General features: G+C 42.3%; 1 protein-coding gene across 1 annotated transcript in view; it reads left to right on the top strand.

Annotated features, from left to right (window-relative positions):
- The first annotated feature begins 435 nt into the window (after nt 1–435).
- LOC140713712 (NFX1-type zinc finger-containing protein 1-like) overlaps nt 436–20,838 on the top strand; it is a 57,686-nt gene continuing 37,283 nt past the window's right edge. The window contains exons 1-5 of the mRNA XM_073024127.1: nt 436–990; nt 4,457–4,551; nt 9,349–9,624; nt 14,272–14,475; nt 15,499–17,148. Coding sequence (XP_072880228.1) covers nt 4,494–4,551; nt 9,349–9,624; nt 14,272–14,475; nt 15,499–17,148 — 2,188 coding nt within the window. The 5' untranslated portion in view covers nt 436–990; nt 4,457–4,493. The remainder of the gene's footprint in view (nt 991–4,456; nt 4,552–9,348; nt 9,625–14,271; nt 14,476–15,498; nt 17,149–20,838) is intronic.

Here is a 20,838-nt window from a genome sequence, read left to right as displayed (position 1 = left end):
GGAGGTGTCTTTTTACTTCACAGAGTAGTAGCTGACAAGCTGGGGATGTGGTGGAAGCAGATACAAATCAGTTCAGTTCCAGGTTATTGTCATTTAGAAAGCACAAATGCAATGCAGTTAATGCAATGCAATGTCTAAGAGGCATTTACACATGCAGGGAATGGAGACAAACTGCTGGAGATGGGATTAGTTTAAACTGGTGTCGGGGCTGACAAAAGACATCATGGGACAAGGGGTATGTTTCTGTGCTGTACTTTTCTATATTCTATTTCTCAGCGGAGAGAGAGAAAAACAGGAAGCATATATTTAAATAATTACTACGATGATGGGGGAGGGGAAGATAGATTTTTTTTCACCCAATGAGCAATACGGGTTTGGCGTACACCATCTGAAAGGATGCTAGTGGCATTATGTTTAAACTGTTTGGATGTGTACTTGAATAGCCCTGGCCTGGAGAAAGATTGAGTAGAATGAGTTGGATTAGGCTAAGTGCCACTTCTTCCAATCAATGGACAGGCGGCTCTGCATCATACATGCTCTACTGTTTAATATTTCCGAGGCCGAAGCATAGCCGAGGGCATCTGCGGTCATTAGTCAGAAAGAGGCAAAGTCTAGTTTAACCGCACCAGCTTTAGTTAAGACTGGAAAAGCATACGAAACCGGGGCAGCTGATGGGATTTATCTACAGTACAGTTCTTAAAGACTGCACACATTCTCGTTTTAGCATTTTCCTGATGTGCCTTCGATCTGACAGACTTCACACAGATTGCAATGTTTCCTGGAAATTCGACATCTAAATTTCGTTTCTTGTTTAGCCGTCAATATAGCCTTCTAAACCGGGCACTTTCATTGGTCGCTTTCTGACGAAGACGTCAGCATATTTTGCAGAGATTTGGAAGAATCGAAACTAAACTGCAGTAGATAAAGCAAGAGTTTCAATTGCTGAGTTCTTCGATGCTGCCGTCTGCAGAACAGCAACTGCGCGAACAGGTGAGAGTTAACTGTTGTCAGCTTCTGCTTGAGGACATTATTTTTCTCTGTTGTTTTATTCCCTCCCTGAACTGTAATGGTACCGGTGTGTTAGAAATTGCTTCTGCTAGTCTTTTAGTAGAATATTTCCCAGCCAAAATAAAAGCAAAATTAACACGACGGTGAAAATCATTAACTGAAATCAAAGGTTTATTTATTTTAACTGTTTATGTGCATTATACGCGATGGACGCATAGAACTGCTGGTTTGTAGTTGGTGGTGGGCAATGTAGGGACAGTAATTACCGATGACTTCCAAGAAAGTCGTTCAAAAATACAGGCGGTGGCTTTTAAAGTTTCTTGTTCCTGCTTTTGCCGGTTGTTGGAGACCTGTACGTCCGCAGTCCCGTGGTTTATTGACAGACCATAAAGCAGGAAATACAACGCGGCTTGTCTTTTTAACAACGTTACAGAAAGCGGAATACTTACATAATAAAAATGGGTTTTTATCTCTGAAAGTGGGGATGACATTATCAGGAATGATCAGCGGCAGTGCTGATTAATTACAAGTGCGCCTAACTCGGACCCCGATGGTTTGTTACCGGTAGCGGGAAGGGTGTGAGCTGATCTTCGAACTGCCAGGTGGCACCCTGCGTGTGGTGCACCGCATCGCCGACAGGGCTCGCCTGCGAACCGGTACCAGCCGACAGTGTCACGCGGAGCTGACAGGAACACTGACACTTCCACCCACAACCACACCCGACCCTCTCACAGGCTGACCCGCAAGAACGAGACATTTTTGTAGCGTTGTGATGAGTTTGAATAGTTATTTGCTTTATAGTGTTTACCTGTTCTCTGAAATGTGTAAACGTTCACTGCCCGGTGGAAATATGACTGATAAAGTAACATTACTCACACATGTAATAAAAATAGTAACAAACAATTGTCTATGACTTTGCAGAGTCATGCAGCTTGATCTCCATTTTGAAACATCTTAACAGAATGAAGCCCTTCAGCCGATTGAGAGTATCGCACTTTTGAATTAGATTGTGGCCCATCCTAATTTCAGTCCAACCTTGCTCCATAAGCAGTTAAAAACAGATTGACTATGATTTTTGCTTTAAAAAAAATAGACAGGTCAGCCCGACTGTGCTTCTGGATGAAGTAGTTTATCTGCACTGAATTTATCAAGCCTTTAACTTGTTTAATGGCACAGGTGACTTCCGGTAGCGTTCTCTCCCCCCTCCCCCCCCCCCCCCCAAGACTAGTATATCAATTCTGAAGTTCATAGTCAAAACTAAGCAGGCTCCATATTGGGACATTAAATCTTTAATCCATCTAGAACCTAACTCCCAACTTCTCCCTTCCAAACTCTTTGAAAAAAGAACAACTTCCATTATTTAAACATAGTATTTCAGACATTTCGCTGGTACTGAATGGTGGCTTTTTGACAAATATGAGATCTGCAGCGACCTATTTTTCAAATCATTGTGGCTAATTTGACAGATACTGATTATTTGACGATTGTTTTACCCGGGACACTGACCTAAGCAACTCTTGCAGTGACGTCCTAGGCTGGAATACTCTTAACACAGCCAACTTACTTTGAGTGAGAAATGAATCCAACTATTGAAGTATTCTCTCCTTGATGATCCTCTCTCAGAGTCACTAGGTCTCCATGATGCTGCATTTTGTCAAAGGCTGCCTTGAAGGAGCATCACTGTGACCTCATCTCTGGAATCCAGCTGTTTGTTCTGAAATTGGGCTAAGCCTGTGATCACCAGCTGTTGGCACACTTAAGGTGGACTTCTAGAAAGTTGGACTTTCAATTGAGTAATACTTGGATTCAAATGAATTTTGTGAATGGAGGTTCAGTAATATTACCTTGGTCTGATGTTTAAGGCAAATTAGTTATTGAAGCTAGTAATAAATGGACAATGTTTCTGTTGGCTACTTTTTAGTTTTAAGACTTTTTATCCAGGGATTCTAGGAGATTATGTGTGCTCAAATTTGCTTCATAATCCATAGTCTTGTGTGGTCCCTCTGAGAATGTGAAGAGGGTAAGGGGTACGTGTAGAGGGGGTGGGCGAGGGGTAAGTGTAGCAAAATATGTAGACAGGACCAGGGAGAGGTACGTCACTGGGGACGTATAAGGAGAGGTAGCTAAAATAAGGTGCCAGGCAAGACGTGGAAACCACAAGGAAAAGGGAACCTGCGACCACAAGACAATGTGTTTGGCAAAGTATTTTGAGCTATACCTATTTCCAGTGTTTTGAGTGCGTCTGTACTTAATTCCAAGTATTAACGTTGCGTCTTTGCTTATTCCGAGTATTTTGCGTGCTTAGCTATGCAATAGCCAATCGATTGATGAGTTTGAATTTGTAACCATATTTGCGAATGTAGTACCCTGCTTTTGGGTATAAGTATGACCTTTGTAAACCGACATATTGGGAGTTGGCTACCTTACGCCTGAAGTGCGTGTGGCTGCGAACTCCTCTCTGAATAAAAACCGTTTCAGAGGTAATTTCATGTCTCTGGTGTTTTTCCTCAACTGAGCAGGTTAACAGTTACAGGTTGACACCTCTTTCCCATCCTTCCTGAGATCCTGGTAATTCAGTGTATATAAGGTCCAAATGGATTTCAATATGACACTATTTTTCGTGTTTCCTTTGTTTTCACTGAACTGGTGACAATAAATCCTTGATTCTGTTGTTTGTTCATCACCTCAGACATCATTCTTCATCAAAGACATAGGTGAAGAATTGGACTTGCATATAAGGCAAACCAGGTTAGGACATCAGGAATGTGTAAACTGAAATTACTAGAGCAGTGTGACTCAGACTGAAGTGGTTACAGTTTCATTCCTCTTCAGAAATAGCGGCCTTGCAGTCATGTACCCCTGGGGGGGGGGGGGGGGGGAAGAAAATGTGTTATTTGACTGACTTTTCTAAATAATAAGCTCTTGCTAAGCATAAGGTAATGAAATCAGAACAAAACAAAATGAGAAATGCCATTTTTGACAGCAGTATCTATTGAGAGTGAAGCTGACTCAGCATTTCATTGCAGAGAGATGAGAATAAAAAGGTTTCAGTTGCAGAAAGCGGGTGTGGGTGCAGAGAGTGAAGAGAATGTATGACAGGGCAGGGAACTTGGTCTTAAGGTAAATAGATAGATAGATAGATACTTTATTCATCCCCATGGGGAAATTCAACTTTTTAGTTACAAACACTGGAAAAAACTGAGGAACAAAATGAAACTGAAATATTCAGCAGTATCTGTGATGAGAAGCAAAACAAAGGAGCTGGTTACTTGAAGAATTAATGTCTCCAGAGAAAATACTTTGATTTGAGCTGAAAGTAGTTGGAAAATGCAACTATATGTAACCAATAAAGCACTTCAGTGAGGGGCCTTTGAGCATTTTTCCCTGTTAAAGGCATTAAATAAAAGTGTCTTTAAATTTGTTGAAAAGTTATCTTCATCTCTTACAGAGGAAGCTCAATAGAAGCAGGTGAGAAACTCCTGTCCATGATGTCCAAGCAGACACGGGAACTGCTAGAGGCCAGCAAAGACACCAGAATAACAGGTGAGAAGTTCTGCAAGAGTATTCATTTAACTTAAGACCATGCTTTGGAATAAAGGCACAGGTATTTGCATTACTGATTGAAATCAGACCCTGAAACAGTTTAGGGAAAATTAAAATACCTCCAAATGCATTTTAATAATGGTTTTCAAATGCATCCAAACAGTGTAAACCTCTTGTTGCAGTGGGCAAGAAGGCATTGAACAGGGCTGCAAGAAGGTGGCCAGTAATGTACAGCTGGAGTGTATCTAGAAATTTTTATTTGTGTGTTATGTCTTGCAAGTTTTCTGTGTCGTTGGATCAAGGTTAAGTTAAGCAAAGCACTTCATTGTTTCTTTAGCCGCAGGGTGGGGGATCTGGAATTCATTGCCACAGGTGGCTCTGGAGGGCAAGTCATTGGGTATATTTAAGGCAGAAGTTGATTAGTCAGGGCTTGAAGGATTATGGGGTGAGGGCACGAGACTGGAGCTGAGCAGGAAGTGGATCAGCCGTGATGAAATGGTGGAGAAAACTCAATGAGTTCTAATTCTGCTCCTATATCTTACGTCCTTATACTGCATGTGAGTCTGCGTCTGTGGGTAATCACATATAGATATGTATAAATATCCATGCAGTGGATCAATGGATATGGAGACACAAGGAACTACATATGGTGAAATCTGGAGTAATAAAACAAGTTGCTGGAGGAACTCATGGGGTCATGGTGAGGGAGGCCAACTGAAGAACAGTTAGGTTCAAGATCCTACAGCGATATTGAGTGGGTGAATGGGAGATAAGACCATAAAACCATAAGACAAAGGAGCAGAATTAGGCCATTTGGCCCATCGAGTCTTCTCCATCATTTCATCATGGCTGATCCATTTCCCTCTCAACCCTATTCTCCTCCATAACCTTCCACACCTGATTAATCGGGAACCTATCAACCTCTGCCTCAAAGTACCAATGACCAATAAACTACCAAAGTACCAATGACCTGGCCTCCACAGCCACATGTGACAACAAATTCCACTGATTCACTACTCTCTGGCTGAAGAAATTCCTCCTCATCTCCATTGTAAATGGACGTCCCTCCATCCTGAGGCTGCTCCCCCTTATCTTAGTCTATCCCACTATAGGACATATCCTCTTCACACCCACTGTATGATCTTTGAATATTCAATTGGTTTCAATGAGATTACGTGTCCCCCCGCCCCATTCTTCTAAATTTGGGCAAGGACAGGCCCAAAGGCATCAATCAATCCTCTTATACTAACCCTTTCATTCCTAGAATCAGTATCGTGACCCTCCTCTGGACTCTTTCCAATGTCAGCACATTTATTCTTCAATAAGCAGCACAATACTGCTCACAATACTAATGGTTGGTGTACAGAGGAGAGGGGAAGGGGTGAGGCAGCAGTGGGAGAAACCAGGTGAGCAGGGGTCGAGGAGTTGCTGGGGCCAGTAGTGGGAGGGAGGTTGGAGATGGTGATCATTGCATAGGATAAAGGGCTACAGATTATGCAGCTTTTTAAGGCAGGAGAGTGATTAGTGGAACCAGATAAAGGTGGGATGGTGAGCAGAGGGAACAGCTGGGGGAAGCGATGGTGTCCTGGGTGATAGGCGGTTGGACTGGGTGGGGAGGGTAAAGGAACTGGATAACAGGGAGCTGGGAGTGGAGGTTGGGAAGGAAAGTGTGCAAGTGAGACCCTGAGTGGATCAGTAGGGGAAAGGAGGAAGAGAAGGAGTGGCTGTTACCTGAAATAGAGAATTAAGCATTCAAACCATTACCTGGTGAAAAATGAGTGATGTTTTCGAGATAGTTTTCTGATGGAAGAACCTGAGGACTGACGGGTTGGTGTGGGAACAGGGAAGGGAGTCAGAATGGCATTGCCACCAGGAGCTCAGGATGGCCACCGTGGATCAAGCGCAGGTGCCTGGCTAAAGCAGAGTAGACTTGAGCACTGAGACATCACACCTCAGTGGTACACCAACCACCTCTGCACTGGGCTGTGGTCAGTTCTTTGCTGGTGCAGTGTCAGGGAGGCATGGATTTGTGCCAGGTTCCTGATATAGCAGCATGCCATTTGCAGCCAGAGCTTGTGTCTTTTTAAAGGTATATGGCTTTCATCATCATCATCATCATCATCTTCATGTGCCAGACTCTGCCTGAGCCTTGGCGACCACTTTCTTCCACTGTGATCTGCCGGCAGTCAAACCTCTTGCGTCTCTGGCGGTGAGGCTGGTCCACATCTTGATGTTGCCGATCCAGGTTGTCCTCTGTCTGCCTCGGGAGCGGCTTCCTTCTACTCTGCCTTCAAGCACAGCGTGTTCCAGTGTGTCATCAGTCCAAAATAACGAAGTTTCCTTTGGACAACAGTTTCCAGAAGTATTGGTTTCATGCCAATCTTTTCTAGGATGAAATTATCGGATCTCCTTTCAATGTATAATACCCTGAGAACCCGTCTGTATGTCCACATCTCAAATGCTGTCAACTTCTTTTCATCAGCTGCTGTTAGGGTCCATGTTTCACAGCCATATAGGGCTACTGGCCAGACGAGACTCTTGAGGAGGTGTATCTTGGTGTCAGTGCTCACAGATCTATCTCTCCAGGTGTTCCAGAGTTTGGTAGTGCTTGTGCATGCCATTGCTAGCCTTCGCCTTATTTCCTTGCTGCATTCGTTTGTGTCACTTAGTTCTGCACCAAGGTATATAAAGGAGGACACTTTGTTCGATCTTGTCGTTTCTGATGTAGATGTCAGCTTGAATTGCAGTTTTGCTTAATATCATAACTTTGGTCTTTTTGCCATCTATCAGCAATCCAAATTCAGCAGAGACTTTTGCAACATTATTGAGTAGTGCTTGTAGGTCTTCTTCTGTTGTGGCTAGCAGGGCTGTGTCATCTGCGTATCTCAAGTTACTGATGGTTCTCCCTCCTATTTTAATGCCAATGTTGTCTGGAAATTGTCTGGTTTACACACCTGTAAATATTCAGACTGAAGGACCAAAGAGATGTGCCAAACTTGATCTGCAGGATAGAACTAAGCCAGGCTCCAGTGTACTGAATGAATTAGCTTAGTTGTTCCCTAAAAAGCAGACAACTGCTTAATTCCTTTTTAGTTGTGGTTAAAGTTATTTTTATGTAGTTCCCAAACAGTAAGGTGTTGATTAATGTTTATATTAATTGCCTTTGGTGTTCTAAATATCATGAGATATGTGTTATTTTGGTTACTAAGTCAGATCCTATTTTTTCTTCATTGTGTCCATTGAAGATTCATGCATTTTGCAGTACAGTAAAGTCTTATTAAATGAATTTACTGAATATACTAAAAATTTAAAAAGAAACTTAAAATATTGAAACCTACAGCAAGTTAGTTAGCATCTGTGGAGAGAGAAATAGAGTTTGCATTTCAGATTGAAGACCCTTTATCAGAATTCAGGAAGTGTGAAAATAAATTACTTCAATTTGTAGGGCGTGTAGGAAGAGGGATGGATAAGGCAATGAGTATATCTGAAGCCAGGACTGCCATGGGTAAATGTTGTTGTAAATTAGATGGCTCCAAAAACAGCAATCCTGGCCTTATCTTTCCAGACATATTCTGATTGTCTTATTTATCCCTGTCCCACACCCACCTTGACTTGTTTTTGTTTACATTTTTCATTTCTGGTAAACAGACTTGGACTGAAATATCAACTCAGTTTTGCTTTCCTCAGATGCTGCCTCATCTTTTGAGTGTTTCTGGCATTTTCTGTTTAAAGTTTAATATTCCATTAATAATTTGTTGATTGTAAAAGCTTACCTGTCAGGGCTTAATTGTGTGCAAGTATTACTTTCATCATGGTAGACCTCATCTTTTGTTTACTTGTGAACTAATAAAAATATTTCAGAGTTTCTTTATCTGTCTTTAAGCTCTGTTTATTTTCACTGATGTTTAGAGTGTGGGACCGTCTAGAACTAGAGGGCATGGTTTTAAGGTGGGGGAGGAGAAATGTAAAGGAGATGCAAGCTCACCACAGGGAGAGTGATGAATGCCTGGAATGGACTGCCAGAGGGGATGCATGTACTTTGGGTAGGCCCTTGGATTTGAATGGTTTAGTGGGCTACAGGCCTCTTGCAGGCAATCATCACAGACTGGCATCACAGTTTATGTGGTTGAGGTGGTCCAAAGGGTCCCTTTCTGTCCTGGACCATTCTATGCCCCACCTAGTAGATAAAGGAAGAAAACCCTCATCATATCATCAGATAGATTGCTTATGTTTAAAAAATCAAGGATTGTGCCTAATATAAATTATCTAGAGAAGTACAACCATGTCCTCAATAAAATCTACTTCCATTCCGAGCAATATTTTTTTGCTTCTTATCAGAATTTTAATTGTTTGTTTATATATTCATTCATTCAGAGAATAAGCATGGTAACAGCCTATTGGCTCAAGGAACCCACGCTGCCCAATTAAACCCCATGTGACCAATTAACCTACTGGGAGGAAACCAGAGCAACTGGAGGAAATCTGCTGAGTGACGGGCAGAATGTACAAATTCCTTGCAGACAGTAGTGGAAATTGAATCCCGGTCACTGGTGCTATAAGGCATGCTAACCTCTAAAGTACTGTTTGATTTTTAATAAGCTAACAACTGATAAAACTGAACATTTGGTGAATGCAAAGAAGCTTTTGCTTGCAACTTTGAATGCACTATCATACAAAAATAAGATTTACGCTGGTAAGTTTCTTATTCCCGGCTTCAAACGTGGGGCAGTCAAGTGAGGAAAGGAAATGGGCCATGCCACTGTCAGAAATAACAAATGAAAACCTGTTTTGTTTTAGGCTTCCAAGCCCAAGTGGTGCAGCCACGTGAAAGTCATTTCAGAAGAGGTTATGCTTTGGGCAATGGACAGGGAATTCAGTACCAGAGGAATGACCAAAGGCATGGGAATAGCCAGCGTCCTTCAGCCTTTAAGCCAAAGGAAATGTACTGCAGTCCTGCAAGCAGGCCTAATGATCATCATGCAGCAAAGATTGGGCCTCATCCACAAAAATGGGTGCATCCAATTAGTGGTCAGAAAGCAATAAAAGAAGCAAGTAGTCAAGCAAGAACAACAGGTGAGAATGTAATATTTTGTTGACTGCAATGATTCAGTGTGACAGATAAGATAATTCACATTAAAGCTGAATTCGCAGTTTCCTTCATGCTGCTAGTACAGTGGTCTACAACGGAAAGATCGCAATCTCAATATTGGGCAGAAGGGTTTATCGATTCATAAACACATGATGTTACAGATGCTAGAAATCCGGAGCAACACACGCAAAATGCTGGAGGAACTCAGCAGGTCAGGCAGCATGTATGGAAGTGAATAAATGATTGGTGTGTCAGGCCGAGACAGTTCATCAAGACGAGAAAGGAAGGGTGAAGATGCTAAAAAGTGGTTGAAGAGGTGGGGTAGGAAGGTGAATAAGCTAGAAGGAGCTAGGTGAAGCCAGGCTGGGGATGGGGGTGTGAAGCAAGAAACTGTGAGGTGATAGGTGAAAAAGCTAAAGGGCTGGAGAAGGAGAAATCTGATAGAGGGGGTAGGACCGTGAGAGGAGGAGGAGGGGGACCAGGGGGAATTGATGGGCAGGTAAGAAGAGGTAAGAGGTCAGATTGTGGAATTGAGGAAGAGGGAAGGAGGAAGGACAAAAATAACCAGAAGTTGGAGAAATCAATGTTCATGCCATTAGGTTAGAGGCAACCTAGACAGAATATGAGCTGTAGCTCCTTCCTACCTGAAAGTGGTGTTGTCATATCAGAAGAGGAGTGATGTGTCAGACCAGGAATTAAAATGGTTGGCAAGCAGGAAATCCCGCTTTTTTGCAGATGGAATGGGGGTGCTCAACAAAGCAGTCCCCAGGTTTATGTCTGGTCTCACCAGTGCAGAGGTGGCCACATTGGGAGCACCAGATACTGTTGGCAATCCCAACAGATTCACAGCTGAAATGTTGTCTCACCTAGAAGGACTGTTTGGAGCCCTGAATGGAGGAGAGGTAGGAGTTAATGGGCACATGTGGCACTTCCGCTGCTTGCAGGGGTAAGTGCCAGGAAGGAGACTACTGGGAAGGGAGAAATGTATAAGGGAATCACAGAGGGAGTGATGCCTGAGAAGAGCAGATGGTGGGGGGGGGGGGGGCACCATAAAGATGTTTCTGGTGGGAGGGTCCTATTGAAAATAGCAGAAGTTGCAGAGAACTAAGTGTTGGATATGAAGGCCCTTGAAGTGGTAGGAGAGGACAAGAAGAATTCTATCCCTGTTAATGTGGTGAGAAGATGGGGAGATGTACATGAAATGGACGAGAAGTGGATGAGGGCAGCATCAATGGTGGAGGAAGGGAAACCCTGTTCCCTGAGGAATGAGGGCATCTCTGTTGTCCTCGAAAGGAAAGCCTCATCCTGGGAACTGATGTAGTGGAGATGAAGGAGCTAAGGAAAGGGAATAACATTTTTACTGGAGACAGGTTAGGAACGGGTATAGTCAAGATAACCATGGGAATCAGTAGGTTTATAAAAGTTGTCAGTTGACAGGTTGTCTCCAGAGACAGGTTAAGAAAGGAGAGAGCGGTATTAGAAATGGAACGAGTGAATTTTAGTGCAGGGTAGAAGTTAGAGGCAAAATTGATGAAATTGACAAGCTCAGCATGAGCATATGAAGAAGCACCAATGCAGTCATCAATGCAGTGCACCGACAGCTGTGCAATACCAGGGAAGGCTTGGAACATGGACTGTTCCTCATAGCCAGCGAAAAGGCAGGCTTCGCTGGGGCCCATGGCTACCCGTTGAGTTTGGAGAACATGTGAAGAGCTGAAGGAAAAATTGTTTAGGGGGAGGACCAATTCCGTCAGATGGCGGAGAGTGGTGGTAGAGGGAACTGGTCCTGTTTTGTCAGGAAAGAAGCGTAGAGCTTTTGAAGTTTTCTTGATGAGGGATAGAAGAGTAGGGACTGGACATCCGTGGTGAAAATGTGGTGATCAGGGTAAGGGAATTGAAAGGTGTTGAGATCAAGAGCATGTGAAGTGTCATGGATGTAGGTTAGAAGGGACAGAACCAAGAGGGTAGAATAAAGTTGAGATATGTTGGCATGAGTACGGTGGGGCAGGAGCAGGCAGAAACTTCAGGCTTATTCAAATAGGTTTGTGGTTCTTGGGTAGGAGGTAGAAAAGAGCAGTGCAGAATAAGGGAACTATGAAGATGATGGGAGATATCCAGAGTTGAAGGGGTTGGTAATGGTGCAGAGTCAATGGCTTAATGGCTCCAAGTGGGGTCCTTTTCAAGGTGTAAGTTAAAGGAGGTGTCCTTAAGAGTCGCCACTTGTCCTCGGTATGGTAGAATTCAGTCTACCACGTTACAACAGCACCCCATTTGTCTGTGAGTTTGATGGTGAGGTTGGGATTGTTGTAGAGGCTCAGCATTATTTTGAGATTTTGTGTACCTCTGCAATTCTACCTCTCTCAAATCACCTACAGTTCTACTCCATTTTATTCTTGGATACAGTTTGTTGTTTACATGAATGCTTTGCTTTTTTTGCAAATTCAGGAACATTCCACATCTTTTATTTTGTTACTATTTCTGAGTTTCCCATTTCTACTGCTGATGAATTGCTTTATTATGATCTAGTTATCCGGCACATTTCTCTCTTTTCTGTGGCAATTTGAGATATGGCTGGGCTCCACAAACTTTCAAGGATATGGGTGAGGAACAGATGTCAATCTGGTGGGATCAGTTATTCCATCTTATAGAAGATGAGGTTGGCTTTATTGGTGGGATGTATGTCAAATGATTGAAACTTACATTGAAATGCGTCATTTGCATCAACAGTCTGAAGATACTGCTGAGTGCCACCATGCTTTCGGTGCCAACACAGCATGTCCACAACTTACTAACCCTAACCCATACAACAAGTCTTTACAATGTTGGAGCAAACTGGACCATACAGGGAAAAAAAATCCCAGGCACTCACAGAGGCAACATATAAACTCCTTACAGACTACAGTGGGATTTGAACCCTGATCGCCAATTGATAGCATAGTATTGTGTTAACCACTACTGTATCTGTAGTTTCATTAGACCATAAGACATAAGAGCATAATTAGGCCATTTGGTCCATTGAATCTGCTCTATTTCATCATGAATGATTTACCATCCCACTCAACCCCATTTTTCAGCCTTCTCCCTGTAACCTTTCATTCCCTAACTAGTCAAGAACCAATCAACCTCCACTTTAAGTGTACCCAATGACTTGTCCTCCATAACCACTTGTGGCAATGAATTCCACAGATTCTCTACCCTCTGGTTAAAGAAATTCCTCCTCATCACTGTTCTGAATGGATGCCCCTCTACTCTGAAGCTGTGCTCTCTGATCCTAGATTCACCCATGATAGGAAACATTCTCACCACATCAACTCTATCTCGGCCTTTAAGTATTTGATCGATATGAGCATAGGATTGACTTTGACTGCACAATACTACTGTGCTACGCCAGTAGGTTTTGGAACTGCCTGGTGAAGGAAGCCATTGAAGTTAAACTAGAGAAAGCTAATTTTAACGAAGATGAAGGTGTCATGCTAAGTAAGAACTGGAATTCGGTTGTAAACAAGGTGGACAAACAGAAACCTGATTGGATGAGGACTAACCAATCAGGAGGGATAGATGATGGGGGTATCCCTGATGAAGATGGCAGAGTTTGTCATCGAAACGTTGGTTAAAATCGATAACTGTACCTGGGTGGAAGCCCGAGAAGAGTTTATTCATCATATATGCTAGGAAAGCATTAGATCCTTGTTCTTTTCTTGCGAATTTGCCATTGACACATATTTACTCTTAAGTCTGATGAGTGTACTTACATGTTTGGATTAAGTATTCCATTAATTAAAGTGAATACAAAAGACAGAAAAGATTAAATGAAAATTTGAAGTATCATTTCACTGAGACAACGTGTCCAACTACCAACATCAGTTGTTCACTGAACATTTCCTGTAATCTGTTGTTTACTTGCATGGTTTAGCAGGAGAAATCAAAGTTTAAAATTCTCTTTAGATTGGTTTTTGAAATACATGTTAAAATAGTTCAATGTCAAACACATGATTGCTTCTAGTGCCTTGAGCAAAAATTGTTTCAGATAATTTTATCTGGTGTTATATTGCTTATATAAGGGTACAGAGAATATAAAGAGTACTAATACGGCTTTAAACCAGGAAGTCATTTCTGTTTTGCAGGTGAACTCCCCTACAGATAGCCATTGGCTGCAGTGAATCATACTTCTCGCTATATAGTTGCCAATGTCTTCATGAAGGAAACACTATAGATATTTTCATTGTGATATGTGGAGCTTTACTTGCCTGATTTTGTTCAGGCCAATGTGGGAGAATGAATAAAACATTTAAAGCCTCATTCAGAATATGGCTGAAATGCAACTTAACCCTGTTTACCTCCCATTTCCCACATACCAACTCATGCCCTCATCCAACAACAAAAGGAATCTTAACAATCTTGGACTTGAACATTTCAATGAATTGCCAAGTTCATAGATTTAGTGAGAGAGATCTCCAGCCCGCAATCCCTTTTGGACACCACCATGTCTTCCCTTTCTGGTAGTGTTTCTACAGGGAGGAGAAAAGAAAAGAAAGAATATTCCTAAAGGCCACCCCCCTCCCCAGCTATTAGACTGACAAGACTTAAGTTGCATCTGTAGTTTTTCAATTCCTCCTCTTTTGAAATTTCAGGATCAAGAGGTGGACGGCAACAAAGACAGCCCCAGCAAGCACAGAAGAGGTCCGAGAGTGTATCTGCAAAGGAGAGAAGTAGACACGATCAATCCGAACCTCACAGAAGAAATCCCAAGTTCTATGGAAGCCAGCCCAACCTGCTGGACATTTTCAGAAAAATCAATGAAGGAGATCAGATACAAAGTCACCAACGACCACCAGGTTAGCAGAGGAGTATGCATGGATAGGCATGGTCTGTGGAGATTTTTGAAATGTTAAATCCTGTTGCTTAACTGTATGTATTGAGTATTAGTTTGATCATGGATGATGATGTCTTAGGGAATGCACTCTGGATCCTTATCTAGTCAGTTAAAAATGACAAATTTACAGATCAAAATCTCCTGACCTATATAAAAACATTTCGGTGTGCTGTTTGATGGTCATCAGACCATCCATGAAAATGCCCTTCCTTTCTTTCCCCAAAAGATAGCACAGTCATGAATTAAATTTACCTGTGAGAACAGACAAACTTTACTTTGATGTCTCATTGGAAATGCTTGTACGTCCAATAGTGCCATTCTCCCTCAGCACTGGAACACTGGCTCAGTTGCAAAAGTGGGGCTTGCACCCATAAACCTCTGACTTTGGTGAAATTACTACTAATCGTGGAAGGCTTCTTGAACCGCCTAAATCATTATTGTGATGGTGTTCTCACAATACTGACAAGCAAGGATACATGGGATCATGAGCAACACACACAAAGTGCTGGAGGAACTCAGCAGGTCAGGTAGAGGGAAAATAAACAGTCGATATTTTGGGCTGAGACTGATAAGGAAGGGGGCGGAAGCTAGCATAAAGTGGAGGGGATGAATACAAGCTAGTTGGTGAGAGGTGAGATCAGGTGAGTGGGAGTGTGTGAAGAGGGTGATTGGAGTACTTTGGCGTGATGGTAATCTTATGCACCCATTTCCTTGATTTTTTTTTAATAAGTGATTGAATTCATAGGATATACCTAATAATCCTTGATTAGTTGTGACATTGTTAGACGTAGATTATACACACTTTGGCGTTGGCTCACCATAGGAGAGGGAGTGAATTGCTCAGGCTGGTGGACGTGCTGTCAGTTCAATCGATTGGTTAGATCCAGATGGGCATGTTGAATATTGTGGCTTACTTGCCTCCTAAAGGCTACATACCTTAGTAACGCAAAATATTTTGGTTTTCTTTTTAATGTTGCAATTATAGGGAGACAGCATTTCTCACGAGGAATGGAGAGAGATACCATTCAAACTAGCCATGAAAATACTTCGCAGCATCAATACAAGGGGGCTCGGACTAAAAACAAATGTGGAATCACTCATCTGCGTCACAATTTTAAACCTTCAAAGGAATCCAGTGAAACTGATGCTCAAAAGCAGGGGACCCTGGATGGTCAAGAGCTAACGCAGCTGGCTGCAATGTATCCAGTAGACATTGTAATGAAGTTGACCTCTCCCGGAAGTGGTGTCAAAGAATTTTTAAATCAGGCAAATATTGAAAAAGACTTGATTGCATCCTTTCTGAAAATTCTTGGCATGACATTCAATTGCAAATCCAACCGACGGAGTTTGCATTATCTGCTGGAGCTGATCAAGAACTCCATGTTTCTGAAGAATGTCCTTCCTACATTCATCATCAATGCTCAGAATGAAGTGTCGCAAGAGGCACATTTGGAAAGTGCTACACATCTTGGTTACATACTAAATTTGCTCTGTCAGCTGATTACTGTCTATCCTGCCAGTGCTTTCTTGGATGTGTGTCTCCTAACTACAATGGTGCAATCGACATCAAACTACCTGCAATCTGTTGGCTTCCCCATCTCAGAGGAGATGGAGAAGAACTTGAGTAACCTGCACCAGATGATTGCCTATTTGCAGGAGAAAAAGAGAGAAGGATCATTGCTTTCTGATACCTATACCTATTTTGTGGCACCTAAAAAGAATGATTTCAGGCATATTTCAATATATCCGACTTATGAAGACATCCATTTAATCAACAAACCTTTTGTGAGACCAAATATAATTAATGAGAAATATCCAGACACTGCTACATACTTAGACATCCATTTTCGCCTGCTCCGTGAAGACTTTGTCCGGCCATTAAGGGAGGGAATTTCCAAGTTGCTGAACTGTAGCCAGAAGGATCTGCGTAGACAACCAATAAATGACATTAGAATTTATTTTAATTCCCATGTCCTGGATCCACTATGCACACATAGCGGTGTCTTTTATCGGGTTCAGTTTGATAATGAAACGTTAAAGAACGTTCGGTGGGAGAGCTCCAAGCGACTGCTGTATGGGTCTTTTCTTTGCCTCTCCAAAGATAACTTTGAAACAATGTTGTTTGCAACAGTGGCTCACAGAAACCTTGCAGAACTGACCAAAGGTATCATCACACTCAGCTTTATTGAAAGCAGTCGGTTGGATTTGGTGGATGTAAAGTCAACAGATTCTTTTCTAATGGTTGAAACAACTGCGTACTTTGAAGCCTATCGTCATGTTCTAGAAGGTTTCAAAGAGATTGCAGATAATGAAATACCCTTTCAGAAGTACATAGTTCAATGTCAGACTTGCGTTGCAGAGCCGAAGTATCTAAGACAGAGTTATCAAAGCTATAATATGGGGCCTTTGTTGGAGGGTGAACTAAGTAAACCCCCAAAGAAGTTCAGCAACGTCAATTACAGGAACAGATTTCTTCAATCCAGCACGAGCTTTTCCCATGGTAGTAACTTCAATGTGCTTGACTACGGAGCATGGCCTTCTGAAGAGAGATTAAAGTGCGACAAGTCCCAAATCCTAGCCCTGCAAACAGCTTTAACTAAAGAGCTTGCAATCATCCAAGGCCCACCAGGAACAGGTAAGGTGAACTTACAGAGTTTATGTTCTCAAAAGAAGTTTAATTTAAAAGGAGACCACCTCAATCCCCCTATTTTCTCTGGAGGGCCTCTGGTGTTTAACTGAAGCGTGATTATTGCTGTGTGAGCATCAGCTAGTGCATACTCAGGTCTCGTAACTATGAAATAACCTTGCTAATCTGCACGAAGAGGTGCTCATTGAGTGTTAAATTTTGGTTAAGGCATCAACAAACTGAGCATTCTGTTCAGAAGAATATGATCTCAAGACCACTACATCAAGTAGTTTAGTGCTGTATCAAAAATATTCCAGAGATTTCCACAGTATATCATTTCTGTAACATGCAGCACACACGTAGCTTACTCTGTCTCGCATTCTTCCTTGTGTATTATGAGTTAACTTGAGTTGCTAGAATTCACCTGCAGTGCTTCTGATGACATTGATAAATTAAGCATTGAGAAAGGTGGTTCTTGTTTTAAAATATAAAGAACATGCGTTAATGCAGCTCCTTTCTGGTGTGGTTTCACTTCAGAGGAGCCTGAAAGAAGCATGGCTACAAATTTTTTAATAGTTGATTCGCTAATTAGCTCATTGAGAGCCAATATAAAAATAGCTGAGGCCAAGCTGAGTGTCCATTTTGGAATGGGCCATTGCGGGAGTGGAGGAGCTTTGGCTTTTTGTATGAAGGGATGGAGTAAGTGCCACCGGTGTTTGGGAGTAAGAGTAGCCTCTCGGAAGGGCACAAGTACACTTTTACTACTTTGACCCTTATTCCTTGGTTACGTGTAGACAAGGTGGTAATCAGGGCCGTGGAATGCTCCTCCTGCAAGATGTATGAAGTCAGGGAACCTCACGGTCTCCCTAGCAATTACATCTGTGGGGGGTGCATTCAGCTGCAGCTCCTGGCAGACCAGGTCAATGGATTGGTGATGCAATTAGATGTACTCGGGATCATCTTGGAGGCTGAGTGGTTCACAAATGAGAGCTTTTGTGATGCGGTGGCACCCAATATACAGATTTTAGATAAATGGGTCACCACCAGGACAAGTAAGTGCAGTAGACATTCAGTGCTAGATTCCTCTGTGACTGTTTGCCTCACAAATATTATCTATGGATGCTATTGAGGATGTTGTTCAGGGTCTGGCAGTAGTAATCAAGTCTCTGGCACTGTGACTCAGCTGAAAGGGTACCATCAGACAACGATAAGAGGAGATTTGATAATTCGGGGGGGGGGGGGCCATGATTCTGAGATTGCAGAAGATATGCCAGGATGATGTTGTCCTTTAGTGTGCCAGAGTTAAGGATGTCTCTGAGCAGCTGCAAAAAAATTCTTGAGGGGGAGGGCAAACAACCAGAGGCCTTTGTTTGTGTACAGATGACATAGGCAGACCGTAGGATGAGGTCCTGCAAGGTGACTTGAGATGCAAAAGAAACTAGGTTAATAAACACATACAAACAAGCTAGAGGAACTCAGCAGGTTGGCCATCAGTCCTGACGAAGGGTCTTGGCCCGAAATGTTGACTGATCGTTTCCACAGATGCTGCCCGACCTGCTGAGTTCCTCTGGCCTGTTTGTACGTGTTGATTTCACCACAGCATCTGCAGTGTACTTTGTGTTTACTAGGTTAATAAGTAGTGAGGTCTTGATCATATGTTTATTCCAAGGAAAGGGGTATTTGTAGCTTTGAAGCACATTAAGTGGGCAAACTTCCAGGGACTGACAAAGTGCAAGTTCCAATGAATTACAAAGAAATCTTTCTTAAGTTATTGAGATGAACTGAGGAATGGTAAATGGATTTCATTTAAAGTCAGTGGGAAGTGATGCATTTTGGACACTTAAACCAGGTTAGGATTAATACAGTGAGTGGCAGGGCAATGACGAGTGTTGTGAAACCGGGTCCTGGGATTACAAGTGCGCAGTTCACTGAATGATACCACGCAAGTGGACAGCATGGTGAAGAAGGTATTCAGCACAATGGCCTTCATCAGTCAGGGCACTGAGTTCAGGAGCAGAGACGTTATCTTGCAGTTAAAGTCATTGGTGAGGCTGCACTTAGAGTATTGTGCACAATTTTAGTCACCCTGTTTATAACAAAGACATAGTCAAGTTTAAGAGGGTGCAAAAGAAATTTATGAAGATGCTGCCTGTTCTGGAGAGAATGAGTTACAGGGAGAAGTTGGCCACAGTGGACCTTTATTCCTTGGTGCATAGAAGAACAAGGGGTGACCTCAAAGGAGTTCATAAAATCGTGAGAGAGATGGATTAAGTAGATGATCATTGTTTTTTCCGTAGGTTTGGGGAAATGAAAACCAGAGGGCAGAGTGAATTTGCAGTCCTTTGCAGTGAATAAAATGCATACGTGTACCCATTGTTGTGGCACAGGAAGAACAGCTAACTTGCACAGTTAGAGGCAGAAAGAAAATTAAATAAACTTACAGTGATGTCAGTAGAAGGATAAATCTTGTGCAGATGAATGCGGAGAACTTTCTTAATGTTGCTGAAATATCCTTCTGTTTTAATTTTATGGGCATTTTAATCCTCCCTGAGAAAGAGATCGGTAGGGAAGGATTGTGATTTAAATACTCAGAGTGAATATAGTTCTTCCTAGAATATTTAACCATGTTTATTTTTTTAAAAAGCACCGTTCCTTAAGTAATGCTTTAGATCATTACAAAATAGAGACTATAGGTCAAGGATGGACATCTAGAGCAGGGGTTCCCAACATGGGGTCCCTAGACCCTTGCTTAATGGTATTGGTCCATGGCAGAAACCCCTGATCTAGAAGGATCCTTTGCTGTCAACAGTTCAAAAAACAGGGACTAGACCTATCACTTTTTACACATTCAGCCTTTTTTAAAAGCTTGGAGATCCAACAGTTTCTATTCATAGCTACACAACCTTATTTCTTCCTTTCTGCTAGCTCTGATGTATCTCATTGTGAGAATATGTTAGCAAACAGCAAGGCCAACAACTGTTCCCATCAGAGTCATAGAGCCGACAGAACCAGGGCTCTTCGGCTCACCTGCTTCATGGTGAACTGTTATTCTGCCTAGTCACCTGGGACAGAGCCCTCCACGCCTCTCCCATCCACATACCGATCCAAACTTCTTAATATTGCAATCAAACCTGCACCTACCACTTCTGTTGCCAGCTCATTCCACACTTCCCTCCCCGATTGAAGAAGTTTCCCCTCAGCTTCCCATTAAGTAGTTCATCTTCCACTCTTGAACTATGACCTCAAGTTTTAGTCTCGCCCAACCTCTGTGGAAAATCCTGTTTGCATTTGCCCTATCTATATCCCTCAATTTTGTATACCGCTATCCAATCTTCCCCTCATTCTCCCACACTTCTGGGAATACAGTTCTAACCTATTCAATGTTTCCCTATAACTCAGATACTCAAGCCCCTGGTAACATCCTTGTAATTTTTCTCTATGTTCTTTAAATCTTATTGCTATCTCTCCTGTAGGAAGATGACCAGAACTAGGTACAATTCACCAATGTCTTGTACAATTTCAACATAACATCCCAATTCCTGTACTCAACGCTTTGATTTATGAAGATAAATGAGCCAAAGCTCCCTTTATGACACTAGCTACCTGTGATGCCACTTTCAAAGAATTATGGATCTTTCTTTCTAGATCCTTCTGTTCTACTGAACTCCTCAGTGCCTTACCGTTCAGTGTGTACGTCCT

The sequence above is a fragment of the Hemitrygon akajei genome, chromosome 20 (genome assembly GCF_048418815.1).
Source record: "Hemitrygon akajei chromosome 20, sHemAka1.3, whole genome shotgun sequence".
NCBI classification, from domain to species: domain Eukaryota; kingdom Metazoa; phylum Chordata; class Chondrichthyes; order Myliobatiformes; family Dasyatidae; genus Hemitrygon; species Hemitrygon akajei.
This window is presented reverse-complemented; position numbering and strand designations above follow the sequence as displayed.